Source organism: Dicentrarchus labrax, unplaced genomic scaffold, assembly GCF_905237075.1.
Source record: "Dicentrarchus labrax unplaced genomic scaffold, dlabrax2021, whole genome shotgun sequence".
NCBI lineage: Eukaryota > Metazoa > Chordata > Actinopteri > Moronidae > Dicentrarchus > Dicentrarchus labrax.
In genome coordinates this window covers 32,683,387-32,694,421 of record NW_026136704.1, presented here as the reverse complement: position 1 = coordinate 32,694,421, position 11,035 = coordinate 32,683,387, and the positions used below count along the sequence as shown (strand labels likewise).

The following is an 11,035-nucleotide window of genomic DNA, read 5'->3' as shown; positions in this document are numbered from 1 at the left end:
ATTTTTGTAAACAAAGATATTTTTGTGTGTTTACCTTGACAATGAGCTGGTTACCGTAGCAACAGCCACACAGGAGGACCATGGACGACTGTGACGGACTCGGACCGATGTTTTTTTTTTATTTTGTTGTTGAGACGATTTCTAACAGAGCTGATTATTTATTGGCTGCTGATTAGTTTTAATGTGCCGACTTAATTAAAATGCTTTTGGAATAAAAACATAATTCAATGAGTCAATTATTTTATTTTTTCATACAAAGATTGTTAAAAAATCTGTTACACAAACAATGTGAAAGAAATATTAAAAAAAACCTCCTCAGTGCCGACCTGAGTTCAGCCATAACAACAGTTTCTACATTCACTACGAGCTGTTTACATAAAACTGGATTTAACAATAAAGTTAAAACATTTGTAAAAACAAACAAACAGGAAAAGTTCAGAGCCGCAATGCTGCATTCACAGGTCATAGGAAACATGGACATTCAATGAGAGAAACGTTATATTTTAATTACAAGAGAAAAATTCTGAAATGTAATAAAAATTAACAATTACATTATTAATTGTTCTCAAGATAGTTTTTTATTTATCAATCGAATCTATAAAATGTTTTAAAATAGTGAAACTAAAGATGCTTTTAGAGCTGCAACTAAATATTTCTTTACCAAATTAATTAATCAATGGTTTATTTTATTAAATGTCCCAAAACAAATAAATATATTCTGTTTAAAATTATATAAATCAGAGAAAAGCATCAAACAATCAACTGTTTTTTGATATTTAAATAAATAAATAACAATTCATTCAAGTTGATAATTCATTAATCGTTAATCAATTCTGGTGAAAAAGGTCCAATCAGCAGTTTTATAGGATATAAATAATAAAGTGTTATTTAAATACATTTCCACTAAACAAATTAAAACATTTCATAGTTTTTTTTCTTGGTTTAATTTTTCACACAATTTATAATTATTTAATCCATTAAGTCTTTTTTATTTAATAATTTAATATCAAACACTGTTTTGATATTAAAATACTAAAATAATATTTTTTTTCAGCTTCTCTGTTTTATATCAAAGTAAAATTAATTTCTTTGTGTTTTTTGTACTTTTATAAAGTAAATAACAGTCGGATTAATCAATAATGAAACTACTATTAGCTGCGGCCCTGAAATAAAAATAACTCTTTAGTTTCTGTCTGTTTTTATTTCAGTAGAATAAGAAATGCTGATTTGCGGCTCCGAACGTTCACAGACATTAAAAACACAAACTGAAGGTTTTGAAATACAAAGAAAACGTGAATTATTTCCTCACAGCAACGAGACAACAGCAGGAGGCTCCAGTGGTCGACGTCACATAAATAAAACCCACAGTGAACTCACAGGAAGTTCAGGGGGACGACAGGAAGTACATCAAAATAAAGCAGGAAGTTGCTGTAAAAGCTTCCTGTAACATCAACGCTTCATTTTATTGATCCGTAATTTCTTATTAATTTCCCAATAATTACCTCAGAAGTTTCCTGGAAAGAACGAGTATCTGATTAATAATCGTTTCAGCATATTAAAAAGGTAGAAAGTATTTATATATTTTTTATTATTATTAATTATTATTATTATTATTATTATAATAATATCACATTTATTTCAGCACTTTCCTGCTAAATGTAAGAATAATCTATAGTATTATAAATTAAATTAATGCCACCTGAACCAGATAAATAAGATATTTTACTTAAATGTTACAATAAAACTGTATAAATACTAAAAAGATTTTACTTAAAAGTACAAAAGTATAAGAAAATATACTTAAAGTACTAAAAATAGCCATTATGCAGATGAATGTAAATATTATTGGATTATAATTATTGATGCATTAATGTGTTGATCACCTTTAACTGCTGGGTAAATTGTATAATTACAACCAGTCAGATAAACGTAGTAAAATGTTTCTGTCTAGAAGCAGAAAATGGAAATATTAAAATACGTATCTATTAATTGCATAGATCTTAAAGTCAGACAATTACACAAATATATAAAGTTAAAGTTTTCAATAATAAAACTTATATTTACTCTGTAATTAGTTCCATAAAACAAACTTCTTTCCAGGTAATTATTAGTAAATTAAACTGTTCCTGAAGGTTCAGGTTGTTTTTTTTTTTACTTTAATTTGAAAGCGTTGATGGAAAGAACAAAAGCTGACACCTGATTGGCTGCGGCGGTGAGACGTTCAGGCTCGGCTCGTTCATCACAGTGTGAACTTACAGCCAGAATTCAAACATACAAATTATAAAAATAAAGTTTCCATACAAACTGCTTCAGGTAGAAAAGATTCACCTGCTAACAGGAACTCGAACGTTTCTTCTCTGTCGGTTATAAACTGAACATCTGGATCTAAGCCCCGCCCCCTTTCCTTCACTTAGATATGCTATATGCTAAGCTAATCTATGTTGAAAAGAAAACCACATTAAGAAGACGATTAAAAGAGACTTTATATATTTTATATGTTTAGTGTTTGAACTTTAGATAATATAAATAGTACGTCGACTTTATCGTAGCTAGTCAGCTAACCTAAGCCGTGACTATAATATGTTACTTTTATTATAACTAGTGAGTTACTAACTAACTAACTAACGAGCTTACATAAATCTTTAGTTAGTTAATTAACTAACTTACCATCTTCACAATGTGGTAGTCTTTACAACATTAGCGTAGCACGGTGGTACGATACCGATGTCGGAGCGTCGCTGTTTTAGCTACAAAGAGGCTAAAAGTATTTTGCTAAACTCCGCCCACCTCAGTTACCGTGACAGTTTCCGTGGCGACAAACAGATCTGAGATCTTGGACCCGTTGTTTCGTTGTAAACAGAGAGACTGACGGGTAGCAACGGTAACTAAGGGGGGCGGGGCTTAGCGGATGGTCGAGCTACGAGTGAGTCATTGGATTCATTGATAATGCAGAAATATTGATCAGTGCAGATTTAATAAAGCAGCTGTTTGAGGTTAGTCCGCCGCCGCCAGGAAGCAGCCAGCACGCGGTAACTATGGCGACAGAACTCTACCGACTGCTGATTGGCTTCCTTCTGAATGTCTGAGCAGCCAATCAGAAGCTGGTTTCGTTCATGTGTGGTTTGGGGCTGGTGGACGGGCCGGCGGCGGCGGCGGCGGCGGCGGCGGCGGCGGCACTGTCAGGACTCGCTGGGCTCTCGGGGGAAGCTGAGTCATCAGCAGGAGACGCTGTGGCACTGCGGCGAGGCGAGACGGGCGCCTGAGATCGTGTCGGGCTCACGGCTGGGGCCGGAGAAGGGGCGGGGCTTGTCGGAGAGGTGGGCGTGGCCCTGCGGTGTGACGAGGATAATGGCGATGAGGACAGCGATGAAGGTGTTCCCGGGGAATGGCGTGCACCGGGCGACACAGAGAAGGTGGTCGGGGTCCTGAGACCGAATCTGGCCTCTAGCTCGCTGCACACCGCCAAGCTCCGCCTGACGCCCTCCGACCCCGCCGGGACCCCGAACCCTGAGCCCGCTGCTGCCTCCGAACCCTTAGCGAGCTCCTGGCAGCGCTCCACGAAGCTCCCCCTGCGGACCGACCCCCACTCTCGCTCCAGGTGTCTGGCGGGCCGGGGGCTGGCGGTCTGGTTGGAGCTGGAGTTGTGGCCGTAGGCGGGGATGGCGAGGGACTGCGGCCCGGCTGAGAGGCCAGAGTCTCTGATAGGTTTGGTGAGGGGCACGGGGGGCGGAGCCTGCCGGGGGAGGCTGCCGCACAGCGAGGCGGACGAACCGGAAGCTCCGGCTGGTCCTCGCCCTCCTCCCGCAGAGTGGAGGCGCTCGGTCCTGAAGGCGTCACTGAGCTGAGAGTGGAGACTGGACGGACAGGAAGTCACAGGATTAACAACAACAACAACAACAACAACAACAACAGCAGCTGCGGAGAACTGACGGAGACTCGTATATAACGTGTGTGTACCTGCAGGTCGAGGCTCGTGGCGTGCTGTCAGGTGTTCGGGTCAGCGCCAGGTCACACTGGTCCAACAGCTCCAGCAGCTCCTCCTCCGTCGGCCCGCCCAGTGCTGAGAAACAACCAATGAGAGCTCACGTCACTCTCTGACCAATCACAGAGCCGGTCACCTCTGCGCTGACGTCAGTGAACAATAAAGTTGTGTGTGTTTTGAAGAGTCTGACCTCTGATGTCGACCTTGCCGGCGATGTCCATGGCGGTCGTCAGGTCCCACATCTGGATGCTGCCGTTGCTATGGCCGCTGAACAGGTAGCGACGGGGCCGAGAGCCGATGCGACTCGAGCCCTCGCACTCGTGGACCATGAAGGCCGTGATGGAGGTACCGTCCACCGAACGCACCTCGCACACCCTGACACACACACACAGATGTTTGTCACCAGACTCCCTTTAAAAATCACACATTTTAAGAGTTGCTGATTGAGGAGAAACTTTCTAAACTTTGTGAAACTCTGTCTACGGCAAATTCTTAATTAGTTTATCCGTCTCGTAAACTCGGCTAACATTATTTGTGTCACCTCAGCTGTTCAGCTCATTTTCAGTAAGTTTCTTATCAAACAAAAGATGACGAGACTGCTGTTAGTTATTTTACTTATCTACTGAGATTCTGTAAAGGGATTTAAATGTGATGAAACGCTGTTGAATCCTCGGTGAGACGGAGACACTGAACACATCGTCCCTTTAACGGCTCCCTCACCTCTTCCCGTTGGACGACAGCCTCACGTAGAGTTTGTCGGTGTCCGGTACGACTCTCTGGATGAACACCTGCTGGTCGTCTCTCTCTCCGTACGGACCTGGAACCAGAACCTCACGGTTACCATCTGACCCTGTGACCTTTGACCCCTCTCTGACCTCCCACCCTCACTCTGACACACACACACACAGTCCCAGAGGAGCAGATTATTTCTGTCTCACTGGCTCCCTCCGGTGGTTGAAGTCTGAACTGATTAATGGACTGAAGTATTTGTGACTAATAAACCGACTATAATCAATACAGAGAAAAATCAATCAAAGATATTCCTTTAAATTCACATTAAGTACTTTTAAGGTACTTTAACCAAACAGTTTTTATAGTTTTTACTATAAATTGTGAAAAATAAAGTTCCTTGTTAACGTAAATTTTTATCGTGTGTGTTGATCAAAGGAGGATTTATCGACTATAATGATTTTATAATGAAATGTCATATTTTATGATGAAAACTGAGCACTTTTTAAGGATTATATTTGAATTTAAGTATATTTATAACCCTTAAAAACATAAAAATAAGCATTTTCCAAACTTTAAAGACTTAAAACGCTGTAAAAATGATATTTTAACTCTCCATCAATCTGCAGTCTTAAAGAACAAACTCTTATCTGGAACTTTTAGCACAACTGAGGACGATACCTGAGACAAGGTGTTGACCTTTAACCCCTGTGTGTGTGTGTGTGTTTTTTTGTGTGTGTGTGTGTGTGTGTGTGTGTGTGTGTTACCGATCTCCGTGCCGGCGCTGCAGCCTCCGTGTCCGTCGACGTCGTCCAGGCTGAGGATCTTGAAGGAGGTGAGCGGCGTGGATCCCGGCTGCGTGGAGATCATCCCTCTGAACCGGGTCACGGTCCACGTCCGGACATGGTTGTTGTCGGCGCAGACTGACGGACAGACGGACAGAACGTGAGCGGACTGACGCGGAGGGGAACGCGTGGCGTGACGCGACCTCTCGGACTCCTACCTGAGATCAGGTGTTTCTCCGACAGCATGATCTTGGTGACGGGGCTGCGGTGGACCGAGAAGGTCTGGAAGAGCTGCGGCCCCGAGCCCACCGTCTCCGGGTGCTGGACGATGACTCGGACCGTCCCGGAGCTGGTCCCGTACGCGATCTCGATCCAGTTCCCGCTGTCACCTGATCACATGACCGACACCTTTCAGTCTCAGGTAAACACTGAGTGCATCGCGTGGTCACACTGAGTTCTACAGGATTTATCTCGTACAGGATTAACGGGTCTTTTTCTATCACAGAAACATTTTAAACAAACATTTAAAATAGAAGATCCTAAATTGACATACGAAGAGAGACGGACATTTTAGAGTGTAAATGAAGTGTCTGGTGGACAAAGACAAACTGTTTCTACCTTTCTGTATATTTAAGCGCCGTCCCAACCAACAACAACAACAACAACTATAAAATATATTGTGTTAATAATCCCACTCCAGTGGATCCCTACTGGTTTTGGGAGTGAGGTAGACGCTGAGGGCAGTGATGGCGTCTTCAGTCGGGTCTCTGTAGAGCTCCGTCACCAGCAGGTCGTTATCCTTCATCCTCAGAGGAAACTTCTGCACATCTGACAAACAAACAAACAAACAAACAAACAACCAAACAAACAACAGGGACATTAACTTTTATTGCACTGAATTTATCTGACGGCATTACAAACACGAACATAAGAAGAGTTAATAATATATTGTTATGAATAAACTACCCAACAGTTTATACGAGGACATTAATCAATCAGTCTATTGACAGAATACCAATGCTTGAAGTCATTGATTGACTGGAATCAATTTAATTTGTAATCATTTTGAGGTTTATCAGTTTCACTTTACTATGAGCTAAGGTAGCGTAGCCACGATCAACCAAACTCCATTCAGAAAACAAACACTTTAAGAGTTGTTCCTGATGTGTGTGTGTGAGAGACTCACCTATATAGTAGATGGATCCGTTGTTGCAGCCCAGGATGAGGAAGGAGCCGGCGGTGTCGTAGCTGCTGATGGGAACCACGTCCTGGTTCTGACCCGAGAACACAGAGAACCTCGAGTATTACATCGGTAGCAGAGGGGGAGGAGTCTGCCGCACACACACACACACACACATTTACAGTCTCCACCCACCTGCCAGTGTTTGGTGACGGCGTTCCAAACCCCGACCTTCCCGGTGTGGCTGGTGGCGATCAGCTGGTTACCAACGAAGAAGAGCGCCTCCACCGGCACGTTGAGACTGAAGACGCCTGCGAGAGGAAACGTGTTACAGACAAACAGTCCGCGGCCCAGAGCCGATCGTCACCAAGGGAACACTCACCGATCTCGTTCCCGTTGCCGTCGGGGCAGATGGCCCAAAGGATGATCTCCGTCACCGAGGCAACGGCCACCATCTTGTCGTTGTCTCCCAGCGAGCCCGCCATCACCTTGGCGTTGAGAGCGACTCTGTCGATCACCCAGTCCAGACGGGGAGAGGTGAAGACCTGCTGCCACCCAGTGGACTCCTTCACCCTGAGAGAGAGACAGGCAGAGAGAGAGAGACAGAGAGAGAGAGAGAGAGGCAGAGAGAGAGAGACTAATTAAGACTTATATATGGACAAAAGTATTTGACCACACCTGTTAATTTTTGAATTCAGGTGTTTCAATCAGACCCACAGGTGTATAAAGTAGTGATTAGTGATTTGTTTCCAAGGATACCACCTTTACAATAAGAGTTTGGGCCCTTACAGCCCAGTGAAGCTCTGTTAATGCTTCAGCATACCAACACACTTTGGACAATGTTCCTTCCAACTTTGTGGCAACAGTTTGGGGAAGGAACTCCCGCACGGAGACCTAACCTCCACCCCATCCAGCACCTTTGTGAGAGTGTGAGCCTCATAAATGTTCTACAGAACGAACGGACCCAAACTCCCACAGACACACTCCGAGCTCCAAAAGGGAGGATCAACTCCTTATTAAAGTATGTACTTAAATATAATGTCATTACAGTCCCTGTTGGTATTATGGTTCTTTTGTCCATATAGTGTATATTTATATATTAACACAGTCTCTGTGTAAGGTCCTGATGTGTTTACCTGTAGCAGACGACAAACTGTGCGTAGGCCACAGCGATCCAGTTGTGATGACCACAGATGATCCGAACCATGCCGGGGTCCGACACCTGACCTGCACACACACACACACACACACACACACACACACACACACACTATAATCCCCTGTATTGGTCCTGATGTTCTACCGTCCACAGACTGAGTGTTTTACCTCCAGGCGTCCTCTCCTCGGCGATGGCTCTGCCGAGTATCCCAGAATTCCCCAGGTTTGGGGGCATGGTGTTGCTGCGTCTGACCGGCGCTCTCTCCGCGGGCAGGGCTCGGCCCGCCATGAACTGCGACCCCGCCACGCTGTGACGGTTGCGGCGCTTCGCCGGATACACTGGGACGACACAGACAGGAAGTGAGGTCATTTAAAGGATTAGTGGATTTATAGTTTGTGAAGGTTTAATTTAAGACTATTAATCCAATTAAAGACGTATTTTACATCCAGTAGAGCACGAAGAATTCCAGTTCTGTAGTTATAACAACCTGATCAACACAAATTTATCCCAACATTAAAAAGAGGCTGAGAAACAAAAGGAACCTTAACTTCATTAAACTCATGTTTTAGACCTGTCAAACTCAGATTTGACAGTTTATAGGCTGAAAGTTCAGATTATTGAGACTTTTTAAGTGGACATCCTGTAAAAGCAGCTCCTGATTGGTCAGGAGAGCGGCGGTGTACCTGGTGGAGGCAGGTAGCCGTTGAACAGCACGTTCCCACAGGAAGATCGGTCGAGCTCGTCACACAGCTGCAGCTTCCGCACTGTCAACAAACACTTCTGTTAGATAATGCGACAGGAAACAACAGCAACCACTGAGGAACTGACGGTGAAACATTTAAACTCTGATATTTTAAAGAGGTTTTAGAACATTAATGAGGTTTAATTGATCTCACAGACTGATAACGAGGATAAATCTGGTTTTATTTCATCACGTCGGCGTGCGTCTCACCGAGCGGCGTGATGCCGTAGAACTCGGCCTCGTGCATGAGCATGTGCACGTTGATGGAGCGGGGGTGCAGCTCTTTGGTCCGCAGGAAGTTGAGGATGGTGGCGAACAGGGAGGGGTCCCTGTCGATGAAGATCTACGGCGAGAGAGGAGGTTATTACCGCGCGCGCACACACACACACACACACACACACACACACACACACACACACACACACACACACACACAGGTGAACTTACGGCTCCAGTTTCATCCTTCAGAGTCGAGATCCGACCGCTCAAAAGACTGAAAACACAAACCATCAGCTGTCAGTGATACAAACAACAACAACAACAACAACAACAACAACAACAACAACAACAACAGGGTGTTTACTACAGGATGTCCCTTTCTTACCAAACTCCAGTTAAACATCGTTCGAGTTTAGTGTTTCCTTGTTTATGATTTTATTCAAACAGATTATTGATCAATATTCAACATTTTATTGATTATCAGCAGGGTTATTGATAATCTGATTGTACCTCTTTAAGTACCATAAAGTGAGTACAAACATATACAGTGCAGTAAAACGCTCCAACACAAAGTTTAAAGTTAGTATAAAAACTACAAGTAAATAAACTTACACTCCACACATTGCTTATTGGTTTCCTTGGTTACTAATAATCAGGATCAATATGCTTTTAATTCACTGTAGTCAAGGTAACATCAATTAACAAATGTCTGTTTATTTCCTCACTGACCTGGAGAAGAAGGAGTCAGGAACCCACGTCAGCGTCTGTCGGGAGGTGCTGAACCTGTAAACAAACAAACAAACAAATAAACAATAAACAACAAATAAAAAGAACATGAGCCACAGTCAGAATATTAACCAACACTAGTCAACGTTAGTTAACAATAACAAAGTGTGGGACTGAAGAAAATCAACACACGATTGTCAGATTTAGGTAGAAAATGAGTAAAAGTGGAGTTTATTATTTACAGAGATAATAAAGTATTAACTCCTCCGTCGTACTCTGGGATTTAAACCCATTAAACTAAACTCATTAAACTATGAACCCTGTGATTTAAACCCATTAAACTATGATTTAAACTCATTAAACTATGATTTAAACCCAATAAACTATGATTTAAACTCATTAAACTATGATTTAAACTCATTAAACTATGATTAAAACCCATTAAACTATGATTTAAACCCATTAAACTAAACTCATTAAACTATGATTTAAACTCATTAAACTATGATTTAAACCCATTAAACTATGTAAACCATTAAATGTGATTTACACTCATTAAACTATGATTTAACCCATTAAATAAACTGATTAAACTATGATTTAAACCCATTAAACTATGATTTAAACCCATTAAACTATGATTTAAACCCATTAAACTATGAACCTTGTGATTTAAACCCATTAAACTATGATTTAAACCCATTAAACTATGATTTAAACCCATTAAACTATGATTTAAACCCATTAAACTATGATTTAAACCCATTAAACTATGATTTAAACTCATTAAACTATGATTTAAACCCATTAAACTATGATTTAAACCCATTAAACTATGATTTAAACCCATTAAACTATGAACCTTGTGGGACACAGATGATAACAAACGCCCCTTTATTAGCCTCCGGTAGCTAGCCGGGGTTAGCCGCCACTCCTCACCGCTTCCCTCCGACGTTCAGGTGGATGATGTCTCCGCTCCTCGCCGTGGTAGACATCCTCTGAACGGTTAGCTCACTGCTAACAGTCTGCACCTTCGGAACAACCGCTGAACTTTTATATTTTAATCCATTTCTGGGGATAAAATCAGTTTCCGTTGTTGCCTAAAAGCCAACTTCCTGTCGAGCAGTGAGGCGGAGGGCGGGAGGTAAAACCCGCGGAGGATCGCTGGATCACCGGATCAGAGACAAAGACCGGACCGGAGTCTGCGACCGGAACATGGAGCCAGTAACTCTTTATAACGAGAAAAACTCAAAATATTCACTTATTGTCTCAAAATAATGAGACATTTTAATATTTATTGACTTAATATCTCAAAATAATGAGACATTTTAATATTTATTGACTTAATATCTTAAAATAATGAGACATTTTAATATTTATTGACTTAATATCTTAAAATAATGAGACATTTTAATATTTATTGACTTAATATCTTAAAATAATGAGACATTTTAATATTTATTGACTTAATATCTCAAAATAATGAGACATTTTAATATTTATTGACTTAATA

At 41.9% G+C, this 11,035-nt stretch overlaps 1 protein-coding gene across 1 annotated transcript; it reads right to left on the bottom strand.

Annotated features, from left to right (window-relative positions):
* Positions 1-223: 223 nt before the first annotated feature.
* On the bottom strand, positions 224-10,671 carry shkbp1 (SH3KBP1 binding protein 1). The gene is made up of 17 exons (XM_051399634.1): positions 10,462-10,671; positions 9,526-9,579; positions 9,025-9,070; positions 8,788-8,920; positions 8,519-8,599; positions 8,003-8,173; positions 7,813-7,903; positions 7,059-7,249; positions 6,872-6,987; positions 6,683-6,770; positions 6,208-6,324; positions 5,715-5,885; positions 5,479-5,634; positions 4,703-4,799; positions 4,173-4,357; positions 3,958-4,060; positions 224-3,854 (listed from the first exon to the last, which is right to left on the bottom strand). The coding sequence occupies exons 1-17, from the start codon at positions 10,515-10,517 to the stop codon at positions 3,095-3,097; spliced, it is 2,616 nt and encodes an 871-aa protein (XP_051255594.1). The 5' UTR covers positions 10,518-10,671; the 3' UTR covers positions 224-3,094.
* Positions 10,672-11,035: the final 364 nt, after the last annotated feature.

What these genes read in the sequence shown, in the direction of transcription:
- shkbp1 (XM_051399634.1), bottom strand. Translation starts at nt 10,517, where the DNA reads ATGTCTACCACGGCGAGGAGCGGAGACATCATCCACCTGAACGTCGGA. An exon ending in CCTGACTCCTTCTTCTCCAG is followed by an intron (nt 9,071 to 9,525) that starts GTCAGTGAGGAA and finishes TTGTGTTTTCAG; the next exon opens with TCTTTTGAGCGGTCGGATCT. An exon ending in CGGCTACCTGCCTCCACCAG is followed by an intron (nt 8,174 to 8,518) that starts GTACACCGCCGC and finishes GTGTCGTCCCAG; the next exon opens with TGTATCCGGCGAAGCGCCGC.